Below are 12,918 nucleotides of genomic sequence, written 5' to 3'. Positions count from 1 at the left end.
TTAAGTTTTATCTTACCCCTTACTTAAGTCAAATTTTGACAAAACTCCCCAGCTCCAGAGATACTGCTAATATATTTAAATGTATTTTGTACAAGTTCTTGTCACTTTGAAGTTTTCATAGATGTCAGTGAACCTATATATGAGATGTGTGTGTGTTCTCTTTTCATAGTCACTATTAGTTCGGAGACGTGTTTTTATTGTGAGCACCATTTATGCTATTTCTCAGGCATGGTTTGAACACATATAAGATACAATTTAAAAAATAGGAATGGCAGATCGAGCGAAGAAGAATATTTTCCTAAATGTCTTATATTGTTTCCTGTTTTAAGCACGGGGAGAATTAATTGATTAAGAAATGTCTGTTAAATTGTAAAACTACAAATCTTTGTGATTAAGCGTTGCACCTTTTGGAAACTGTATTCATTGGATGGAAATGTAGAGTTGGAAAATTGACATAGACCACCCCTTCTAGAGGGCTTAATCAGTAATAAACAATACCAACAACAATTTCCAAACAGTGTGGGGTTTGTTGTTGTTGTTGTTGTTGTTGTTGTTGTTGTTGTTGCTTTCAGAACAGAAGTTTGGCCTCATGTACAATTCTAATATCTATGCTCTTTCCTCGAAAGTGAAAATAAAATTTCAATTTTCGGTTTTTAAAATGAAATATAACACATGAGATATTTAAATGTAATTCATAAAAAAGGAGAACTCTCAACAAGTAAAACAATTTGAGTATCCATGATATGGAGCTTGGAGTTTAGTTTTACACAACGGATGTTAGTTTGCATGTGAAGTTGTGCACCTTGGGTCAAGGTCATGATCACTGTTACTAAACATATAAAAATAATTATACTTAACATCTTTAGTTCAAATTGATCTTTGTATTTTATACTTCGAAGAGGAAAGGACTGCCTTTTTATGCTACTATTTCGTTGTTCAGTTGGAAATGTACATTCATCAACCATAGCGGAATATTGGCCATTGCTTTTATGACAGAGGCGGGCAGTGGTGGCATCTGTGTCCTATTTACACATTTCTAGTTTCCTGACAGGTCAACAGTTCTTGTTGATTTTCAATCAAACCTAAGTTGTAGTTACACGAAATTGGTCCAAAGCATTGACTCTTGATTGTCAATTGTGCTACTTTTTGCGACAGTTTTCATAATAATTATAAAAACAGGTTGTGTAGGCATTTTTCTTAAAACACATGAACTCTTATTCGTAAGTTTGTATTTAACGCATTCTTATATTTTGTTTTAGATATAGAGTTTGAGTTATTGTTTCTATAAATATATATTACGGATAATACACATAAACTAGAATGCAATCAAGTTGTAGTGTAATAGTTGATATTTGTATGTGATGTTCACATTGTCAGGGCAAACATGTCTGTCAAATCCAAACTTATCTCCATGACATTCAAAATCCATCGTCATATCTAAATCTGACATACATTGATAAATACATAATTGCGAACGACAATCAAGCGCAACTTGTTACGTTAAATGACAACGGCAAGTAGGTACAGTGTCGAAATTACAGATAGTCTCAGCACCAAATGTATGCTCGGTTGTAACATGTATTGCTTTAAAGGTTCACAAAACAGATTGATGCAAAAAATGATAATATTAATTTTAATGCATTATCATGTTTAACTCATTTGACTTAAAACATGCATCAACCTATAGTGTACACCTTTTAATTGAAAGATTATCTACATCGTATAGCTAATTTAAAATCTGTCGACTACCGCTATTTCTTCCCAGTCAGTAAGGTGTATGCAGTTCTACAAGTGTATCAATACTAATTTCAAAATGCATACGTGGATTTTGGCAATAGTTTTTCTCGTGACCATTTGTGCGCCATTGAACTATGGAAGTACAACGGAAGAAATCACCACTGCAACCACTATTAGAACTGACGATATTTCAGAGGCCACTTCCGGCACGACTTTCTTTCTTCCTGTTTCTACAGTGCAACACACGTGCAGGACAAAGTTAAAACCCCGTGAAGAAGTAGAAACCAAGTGAGAACATACATAGTTTGTTGTTTCAGCAATTGTTAGAAAATGTTTATTCAATATCTAGGATTTACATTATGAACGATGTAAACAATGTCCATTGCATTTAAATGCTGTTTCTTCAATATTCATGGTTGCTATGCTTGTCCCAGTAGTTAAACCTTTCAGTACAAAACCATCCATTACGAAAAGCAATGCCGCTCTATTACTTTTGCTCGGATTTGGTGGATTTTCGATTTTGGTGGCTGCCGCGTACAAATCGCTCCGGAAGTACGTGTATCACGACGAGCACAATCTTGATACCGTGTTTGACGCCGGTGGGAGGGTGAGCCTCAGTCTCACAGCCGTCACTGTCACCTCACAGCTCCTCTGGCCGGCTGACTTTCTTCAGAGCTCTACACTATCCAGCAGGGTAGGTAGCCCCGGAGTCACGCGATGTGTTCGTAAATGATTATTTATGTACATTTTTGTATATTTGAAAATGGTTTTATAAGCAGAGAAAGAATCGAACAAATTTTACAATCAAGATTGCTTGGTCTTGAAAGAGTAAAACAAGCCAATTTACTTCCGATTTCAATTGAATTAAAAAAAACTGCATTAATTGTATCTGTAATGTTGTTTTTTTCTGTCATGGTTATAAGTCATCAGTAAGCAATACCCGTCGAATGATATTAGCATTATGTGTGGTCACGGGGTATCAAAATACAGCATAATTACCAATGGTTAAATAAACTGATAAGCAATTTTATACATCGTCTACCTCAATTGCTTCAAGAACGCGACTTGCCTAATTCATACTTATATTGGAGGGAATGATGATTTATTAAAACTATAGAAATGTAACGTAATTGGTCAAGATTTTGTTAAGAGTACTTTACAAAATCCTTTTGGTTAAAATACCGAGTATCTTTCTTGTAGTCAGGCTTTGGAGGAACTCTTTGGTTTTCGGTTGGCGTTATTGTGGACCTTTTGCTTTTTCCAGTTTTGTCTATTTTTTTAAAGACAAGGGCTCCGGGTGCAAAGACCTTCCCACAGGTATATCTTTGATAAGTATTTGGGAATGTTGGATAACTTTTTTAAAGCATGTCACCATTACTACAGTATCATATGTAAATGAGGACTACTGATATCAAACCTTAAATGAAATAAACAAAACATCCTCAGTTTTGTTTTGAAACTTTTTAACAGTAAAGTGCGATGTATACAAATACATTCTGGACGATTCACGGGATGATATTTAACGCAAAGTTGTTGTGGTAGGTAAATAATGTCCAGCATAACTCCGGTTATGTGTGAGTTCAGTAAATTAAACAAGGCCAATTAAGTCCTTCTAACATCTGAACTTTTTATACTCAATTTATTATGTACTGTCACATTGTTGGTTATTTGTGTATTTTATTTTGTTAATTCAGATCGCTTATGCTCGATTTGGAAATGCTGGTCACGTTATGTTTTGCATTCTAGCCATGATCTCTAGCTTAATCGTTTGCACAAGCATGCTGCTGGCTGGGAAGAGTGCTCTTGAGGTTCTTACAAAGGATGTTAACAACGAGTTCATCTATCTTGTACTCGCCTTCTTATTCGGGTCATATTGTATGATTGGCGGACTCGGAACGACTTTTTATATTTCATATTTTAATACAGCGTTGACCTTTCTATCAGTGACAGTGTTTGTCCTGTACACAAGCTACTTTCCCTCTGAGGAAAGCAAAGAATATTCGAGCATGGAGGCACTTTATACGGCAGCAATTTGTGTTGAAGGGCCTGAAACGAACTACGAGCAATCACACGCCACGTTTCGTACCGAATCCGGTTTGATTTATGGCGTTGTTCTACTATTTATGGCAACATCAACTAGTTTCACAGACCAGGCTAATTGGCAAAGTCGAATAGCTGCAAAACCGTCTCAAGGGGTGTTGGGATATTTTATGGCCGCATATTTGTGGTTCGTGATAGCCCCTTGTCTGTCTGTAACTGCCACAACCATATACTTTGCAATGAGTTTAAAAAACGGTACGCACCTGCTGTCAGATAATGAGATTGATAACGGTGAGTGAATCCAAAAAAGCCACATCAGACTTGATCAAAATTAATTATTGTTTGCATTGAATATCTATAAAACATTTAAACCAAAACCATACAAACTAGGAAGTATCCTTTATAATTTTGGTTCGCTAATTTCTTGGTTCATTAATGTATCATGAGAAAAAATGTGTGGACTTTCACTTTCCTCTCAGTGACACAGTACGACTTGTACACAAGCTAGATTCTATCTAAAAAAACAACGAATATTCGGGCATAGATGCCCTTTTTACGGCGATATAAATTTACTCTCCTTTTTTAAGGTTACGTTTCCTGTGCATCATTTATCAACTGTTAGTTGTTTACAAAAGCAGGTCAGCATCTGAGTGTATTTAGAAATTTTGTCAAAATGTTCAAGATCCTATCTACGCATATTGCGACACTCGGTAAACTGGTACATATAAATATATAAACCAAAAATAGTGTCTTTTTGCATTAACCTTGATGTTAATGGATCTTACTTTGTAAATTTTGTCCTTCTATCTAAACGACATATTTAAAGAGATTCTGTAACGTAAAACCATCTGTGTCTTAGTATTTACGATTGTTACAATCAAATAATATATATTAATATATATTAATATATTTACTCATGTCAGTTTCAATCCAGTTGTTTGATGTTTTTGTAGCAAGACCCACGCGAAAAAATACGGAAAAAATCAATACAGAGCTTTAAAAATTAATCGCCACTCAACTAATGAAAAATTTCTGTATAGAGTTCAATTGCCAACATTACATCTAAGCAGAGTTAAAGGCATCGCTATTGAAACTTTCAAATGTATTTAAGGTCTCTCACCAGAATATGTTCAAGTATTGAAGCATTTAGACGTTTAAATTTAATCCAAGATATGAAAACTGTGTAATTTGCCGAACAACTATATATCAAATCAACTCTTTCCGCCTTGAGGCAAGGCAGGTATGGAACAGCATCCCATTGGAAATAGGTTGCTCTCAAAACTACCTAGAATTAGGTCATTGTTAAGTTTCGATGTGTTATGTTTGTGTGTTATTCATGTCGGAAAATAGCTGATTGAGCTTATGCTTCTTGTATCTTGTATTCAAACAGCATCTACCGTCCTTTCGCTATATATTTAAGATTTATAAGAACAACGTTTTTCCATCATTAAAGGATATATTACCCCGTTTGTGATGAATCTCCTGCTTGGTGAGACAGGCAACTATCTGCTGCTAACCATGTTGATGATGGCTCTCATGTCCACAGGGTCAGGGGAAGTAATGGCCATCTCGTCCATTGTCGTCTATGATATATACAAGACATACATTAACCCATTCAGGTAACTATTCTCATCAATAAGGTATTTTATGTACTTTTGAATTGCAGCTTACTCAGGTTGATGGATTTCGGAGGTTTCCTTTTGCATCTGTTTAGTCTTTAACAAATACAGTTACAATTGTAAGATTGTTGTTTAAAAAACTATACAATTTAATGCAATTACTTAAAAAATAGTCATTGTGTTAACATTTGAATATAGATTGTTTTAGCTACAGCGCGTGTCGATCATGTAGTCGCAATTGCTTTTATGTTACATTATGATGAAAATCAAAATGCCTGATTTCATCCACCGCTATCGCATTGGACAGGAAACATCTTTCACCTACGAGTTGTGTCTTGTGTGGAAAACAAAAACAACTTTCGGAATCAAAAATGGGCGGAGACTTTTGCACTTGCTCTTCGTCGATTGGTTGCAAATCGTGTGACGTAGATATTACTACGCGTGCGCGTGTTGGAGTGGAAAGGATTGTATACACGTGCAGCGTTCACGGAGAATACAGACGATATGAAGATGGATTGATGCGTTACAAGGTATCTGAGAATCAATTTTGACTCATATCAGCACTAGCCTGACACATGGTACACTTTAAAGAATAGGATAATCAACACAACAATTACAATAGTATATTCGGTGTTTTTACACTACTGAAATTAGTAAGTATCATCTGGCCAAATAACATACTTACATTGCTTTTATTAGAAGAAAAAAAAGAGATCATGATTGTTTTTAAAAGAAGCTTAATTCTTCAAAATGAAAACATATTTAAACCAAAGTAGAATATAGTGTGCTGAGCTTGATCCTTGGTGATTGTTCGAGAAAATAGAGCCAGGTTTTGTCGTAACTAGATATTCAATTACAAATATATTTATTGGGCTAGCTTTTACACAGTTACATCACTCTTTTTTGTACTTTTAGAGTTGGTGTATCATTTTGGTAGTGATATTATTAATTCCCTATGGATTGATTATTTCGGAGACTGACGTGTATGTGAACTGGGCAACCCTTCAACTTCAAGTTCTGACATGCCCATTCCTTATGCCGTTGTTTCTCACAATTACTTGGTCAAAGGCGACATCAAAAGGCGTCATATCAGGTAAATGACATTACTTTCCGTCGGGGTATACTCTTAATCAATTTTTTTTATATATATCGAATATAGCCATTTACAGAATATAATGATATACTATGCACTTGCAGTTTTGCGATAGCATACTTCAATAAATGTTAATCATCTTCTGTCATTTAAATTTAGGTGGAATATTGGGCTTATCAGCATCGATTTCTGGAATGCTCATTATGGGATCGACATATGAAGGCGGACTCTCAAACTTCTATGTAAACACAGCCCAGGATTACAGTCTCCTAACGGCAATGTTGGCAGGGCTCGTTGTAAGCGGTGTAGTCTCTGTCATTGTTTCCCTGTGCACACATACTATTCGTTCAGAGGCCGATGCTATTCTTGAATGGGCGAAAACTATTAATATTGACAACCCCATACATCCATTCCGGCTTATTTATGAAGAAGATTTTGCCAAAGCTGAAGTTGGGGACATCATAACGGCAAAGGTGATGGACAAAGTATTCAGAAAGACCAAACTCTATGCTGGCGTGCTCGGAAGTATAAGTTTGGTTATATTTGTCGTCATTCTTCCGGCAATAGCTCTTAGCTCTGGTGTCCTTTCATTTGACGAATTTACAGCCTGGATAAAAGGGTTACAGATCTACTGCTTCATCTGTACGTTCGTAGTGGTTGTTCTTCCACCATTCGAAGAAGGCTATCAAATTTGGCTCCAGTACCAGAAGAACAAACGAAATGAAACGTCGTCAGTGTGCTCGACAAAACAACAAGACTTAAATGGTGAAAGTTGCAAACTGTAGTTTTATTACCGTTTGTTTTCTCATATCAGAGAAATGATAATTCCCTAGTTAAAAAAGCGCAAAAATATTGCTAATCGTTTTGATCTGTACAAAAAGTATGTGTTGTTTTGTTGTTGTTGTTTTGATCATTAAAGTATAATAATGAATTAAGATTTAAAAAAAAGAAAAATTGCATTAACCTATAATGTGCCGCTTTAATATTTATGATTAATTAAAAACCTTTTAGCTCTTTAAAAGTAGGCTATAGCTTGATTCGAAAAAAGCTTAGCTTCGTCTTGCAAGATAATCCAATTTGAAAATAAAGCTGATTTCGTTACATGATATGAATTTTATACTCTCGTCCATAGTCATAACGCACCACATGGTTCTTCTTTTAATGTTTCATAATTGAATATTCTTCGTATAAACAAAATGAAATGCATTCAAAGACAATCAAACATTGCAAGTAAATTAACTCATATTTAAAATAAGGCATAAAACACTATTTTATGTGGTCATTTTTGACTGCTCGTGATGCGGCATGATACTAGTCTATAACTCTCTTCATAAATGCTCATTAAAATTGGCTCACAAGTTTATAAAAACATGCCCAATATTAGTTCTCTTTTGGCTTTATCTTATCGTTATGAAACTTGAAGACTTTAGTTACTGCAATATAAAAAAAAAATCTAAGATTTTCTAAAGTAATTATAAATTCTAAATTCAATATTTTATGAGACATATGCAGTGTTATCTGTTGTTGTTTTTTCAGTCGTTATCTTGTAAGGTGGCAGCGATAACCACTAGTAGATTTATTAACAAAATATTTAGTCTAATTGGAAACATTTAGACTGGCCGAAATTTATTCTCAGCATTCGTGACTTAAATTGTATGCGTTTTAAACACGTGAAATAGTGCTAAGGGAAGGCAGGAAGTAAAAAATACCGCTCAATGTATGCTCAATTTAAAATAGACAAGTTATATGCTAACAATCTAATTGTTCGTGTTTTTGTAGAAAATTATTCAGAAAAATATGCCATTAAAATGCCTGAGTGAACCTATAATTATACTTAATTTTGCCGTTTATGTATAAAGTTAATCGTTATTTATATATAACGTAAACTTGCTGTATAACACATTCACGTCTTGCAAGTTTTGGAAATCTCGTCTTCAGTGGTTATCATTTGTCGATAATTTCTAGTAAATCAAATAAACCGATAGTTTCAAACACAAAGTCACGAAGTTGACATATAGCTTTAAAACTTTATAAAATGTGATGAGACACTTTTTGATAATGAGTTAGTTAAAGTGACACTCTTATTCAAAATCAATACATACACATGTATAACAAACATAAATTCTGACTGATAAACCTTTAACAACTTACCAAATAATGCATTAATGGCATATATTTATTACGGATAACATGAGTGTAACCGTATATTTAAAAGCTGAATATGCAAAAATATTAAAGGATTGGTGAATGCTAAAAGATTTACTCTGATCTGATATCGTCTCATAAGGTAGAAATACCGTGTTTTATGCACATTTCTTTAAAAATAAACTCGTTATCCTTCATAAGAACCATTGTTTTCGACATTTATTAATCCTGTTTCGAATATTAAAACAATTGTATTAATTGTGGTAAATCTTATTTGGGAGTAAAAGTGCATCTTTAAGTATGTTAATTGATTGACATTTATGTATTTATTTTTGTATTATTGCCAACGTCAATTGAAACACCTCGGCGTGTTTGACTAGTTGTTTTAACATATTTTGCTATAAACATTTAACAGTTAAGAATACCAATGCATTGTTATAAATAAAAATAGGTTGTATTTCTTCCTCCAAATATAAGGCTCCAAATCGATCAAGCGTGAATATGCAGACAGATATGTCTTGTTTAAAAGCTACCATGACGCATTTCAAAGAACTCCAGCAGAATCTTAATATTAAGAGATCTTTTCTATAAAAGACATTATATCTTTAATGGTTGGCCAATACATACCACATCTTGTCCATACTGCGAACCGAGTAAAATGTATCCATCAATAAATTTAAGCATATATGACAGGTGGCAACATCTGAAGATGCATTCACGTCCAATCTTAGAAATGATTTGGTGAATACCAGACTAGACTACAACTACATATGGGTATATTTATTGTGAGGGCATATATTGGCAAACGTTTCTGATTTGGGTTGCATTGTCACATAATTTCGTGACCAGGAAGCCCTATGTCAAAGACATTTTACTAATATCTCCTTTAATTGAAAAAATGTTTTAATACTGTGAACGGATTTAAGAGGCATAGGGTCCACAATTATATAGTTATCATTGTTATATTTCATATAGGAAAGCATTGAAGATTACCAAATACTACAACATAGAACAAATGGTTCGCGAATGGCGTTGCTTTAAAATACATAAATGGTTAAATTTGCAATACACGATGATGAAGGCGACCTTTTACTTTTGCAATAATACTGAGTTTGGGTGTGGAAAATATGGAAAATATGTGTATCTTTGAAAAGCTATTTCCATAAACTAAGAGCTGATTTGATAGCATAGCTTAGTTATGCGCACACGTATGTTTTTAATGCCATCCTTCAGTTTCTATGTTACAAAACGTTAAACATAACATGTTTAAGAACCACATATAATTAAGCCAAGCTTCTTGCTTAAACTTGATTATAACAACCAAAACATAGTTTGTTTAGAAGAAACCCTTTAAAAGGAGAACATTACATAATTTAACCCAATACAATAATAATGAACGTAGGATATATCGAATGATAATTAACAATAAACAAATTCAGTGACGCTGTTGTCAATAAGGGCGTGTGCTTCTTGTTGTCAGTTGTTTTCCCACAATGGACCGATATTGTGAAACGCGACAAAACAGTTTAACCAGTCCACGCTTGTTGTGCCGCACGTGGTTTATGAAATCGTTCAATAATATTGTACTCCTGTAATTTCACATCAGAATAAAGAGTCTAAACATACCACGCCCGTTTACATGACACATTGATTTGGGGATGTGTATAAGAAAAATAGTGTACTCTTGCACGTTTGTAAACATCAGAAAAAAACATTTCCAACTCTCCTTGCCCGTTTACATTACACGTGCTTTTTTGCAATATTTCACTTTTCAGTTTTAACAACAGAATAAACATAATATTACTTAAAAATCAAATTCAGTGTTGTTGTTTTTTGCATTATGCAACTAAAATCGTAAAACGGTATTAAAAGGATGTATGGCAGCAGACAAGCAACTGCAGGGGACGGTTTGCAAAGTCACAGAGACACGGAGTTTTGAAATAAGTTGGTATTCTTCTTAACAAATGTGACGTAACCATAATCAAAGTCCTTGTACATCAGGCCTACCCCTGATAACAATAACTAATAACACAATATTAAAAAAATGTGTTTTTGATACTCGTAGACATGTCTGATGTGCGGAAACAAGCTATTCAAGGACCCGAAGGGAGCTTTGTTTCAACACTGAACTCAGCACAAAAACACGTATGCAAACAACACAATGGTATTTACTTATTCAGAAATGCTTAATCCTCAAGACAAGCTTTATGAAAATCGCTCATTAAATCCGTTAAATCAATAAGCCTCAATGACTTCCTCGTGTCTTTTTCATCGGTTTGGTTGTGCGATCCTGATGATATATTATTCGTCGCGCGTCGGGTACCAGCGGATAATGACACGAGGAATGGATTCTTGTCAAAGGAATGAAAATGGCTGTTAAAATAAAGTTATCATCAATTTTGTAAAAAAAATATTTGCAAGTTCTACAATTCTCGTCTGCAGCGGTTATCATTAGTTAATACTTTCTGGATTATTTCGGACGTTTCTGGAAGAGGCAGTGTGTACTCCATCTGTTGGCCCAGTACACGAGATTGTACACTCATTTCTAAATGCGGTAAATAACATGCATAAAGGATTTGTCAGATATGACAAGACATTCTTTAATTTAAACTAGTTGTTTAAACATATTTTGCTGAAAACAATTAACAGTTAAGCATACCAACGCATTGTTGTTAATAGAATTCAAAATCATAAAGTACACAAACAAGAAATGCGACGTACACGTGCATGCCTGTTAATGCCACCCCACATAGACAGTGAGCAAGATAAGTAAAAAATTAAGGCAAAAATAAGTTGTACACCATAATTGATTGGAAGATATGGCTTAATGATCTCCTTAACTCAATTGCCGAGAGCATTCATTCGGCTAAATTTAAAACTGCAAAATATATGATAATGATACGGTGAAATTTTCAATTGAATTAGAAGTGTATCTAACTGATTTGGAGATACCACTTATTCAAAAGAAGAGCTCTTCAATTCAGGTGATCTTCGAGGTATCTTCACTTGAAATGTAGTGCTTTCTAAAAATTTGGTAAGAGAATAATTTTAATTCCATCGATGATGATATTGACTCGATTGGAGGTCTTTGTAATTAACTTATAACTGTTCGAAGAATCCTTTAAATATTTGAGGGTATGTAGATTTGTGTTCCATATAGATAAATTGTGCTATCATACGGAAACTTATCCTCTGTCTATATATATCGTGTCTTGGTCGAGTATAAAGTCACATACATGTCCTTCAAACTGAGTGTCCGGTTAAGACGCTGCCAATAAGCTTTCAATAGTTCCATTACATTTGTTTCGACTTTCGGTTTAACATTATGTCACATACACATAAGATCAAATTACACTTGACTGATTCCTTTAAATGAAAAGTACATTACACAATATACTTGTCAGTGTTGTGTTCATTTATGCATGTACATTACACAATGTACTTGTCAGTGTTGTGTTCATTTATACATGTACATTACACAATATACTTGTCAGTGTAGTGTTCATTTATACATGTACATTACACAATATACTTGTCAGTGTTGTGTTCATTTATACATGTACACTACACAATACACTTGCCAGTGTCGTGTTCATTTATACATGTACATTTCACAATACACTTGTCAGTGTTGTGTTCATTTATACATGTACATTACACAATATACTTGTCAGTGTTGTGTTCATTTATACATGTACATTACACAATACACTTGTCAGTGTTGTTTTCATTTATACATGTACATTACACAATACACTTGTCAGTGTTTTGTTTATTTATACATGTACACTACACAATATACTTGTCAGTGTTGTGTTCATTTATACATGTACATTATACAATACACTTGTCAGTGTTGTTTTCATTTATACATGTACATTACACAATACACTTGTCAGTGTTGTGTTTATTTATACATGTACACTACACAATACACTTGTCAGTGTTGTGTTCATTTATACATGTACATTACACAATACACTTGTCAGTGTTGTTTTCATTTATACATGTACATTACACAATACACTTGTCAGTGTTGTGTTTATTTATACATGTACACTACACAATACACTTGCCAGTGTTGTGTTCATTTATACATGTACATTACACAATACACTTGCCAGTGTTGTGTTCATTTATACATGTACATTACACAATAAACTTGTCAGTGGTGTGTTCATTTATACATGTACATTACACAATATACTTGTCAGTGTTGTGTTCATTTATACATGTTCATCACACAATACACTTGTCAGTGTTGTGTTCATTTTATACTTGTCA

The 12,918-nt window shown here is 34.0% G+C and overlaps 1 protein-coding gene across 1 annotated transcript; it reads left to right on the top strand.

Annotated features, from left to right (window-relative positions):
- The first annotated feature begins 1,797 nt into the window (after window positions 1-1,797).
- Window positions 1,798-8,962, top strand: LOC128229045 (uncharacterized). The gene is made up of 8 exons (XM_052940688.1): window positions 1,798-2,025; window positions 2,188-2,431; window positions 2,938-3,054; window positions 3,432-4,068; window positions 5,231-5,396; window positions 5,704-5,926; window positions 6,312-6,489; window positions 6,649-8,962. The coding sequence occupies exons 1-8, from the start codon at window positions 1,814-1,816 to the stop codon at window positions 7,272-7,274; spliced, it is 2,403 nt and encodes an 800-aa protein (XP_052796648.1). The 5' UTR covers window positions 1,798-1,813; the 3' UTR covers window positions 7,275-8,962.
- Window positions 8,963-12,918: the final 3,956 nt, after the last annotated feature.

The sequence above is a fragment of the Mya arenaria genome, chromosome 3 (genome assembly GCF_026914265.1).
Source record: "Mya arenaria isolate MELC-2E11 chromosome 3, ASM2691426v1".
Lineage (NCBI taxonomy): Eukaryota > Metazoa > Mollusca > Bivalvia > Myida > Myidae > Mya > Mya arenaria.
The sequence above is the reverse complement of the archived record's forward strand: the minus strand, read 5'-3'. Positions and strand labels throughout refer to the sequence as shown.

Coding starts and splice junctions, on each gene's coding strand:
- LOC128229045 (XM_052940688.1), top strand. CDS start 1,814: ATGCATACGTGGATTTTGGCAATAGTTTTTCTCGTGACCATTTGTGCG. Junction 4,069..5,230: donor AGATAATGAGATTGATAACG/GTGAGTGAATCC, acceptor CCATCATTAAAG/GATATATTACCCCGTTTGTG. Junction 6,490..6,648: donor ATCAAAAGGCGTCATATCAG/GTAAATGACATT, acceptor ATTTAAATTTAG/GTGGAATATTGGGCTTATCA.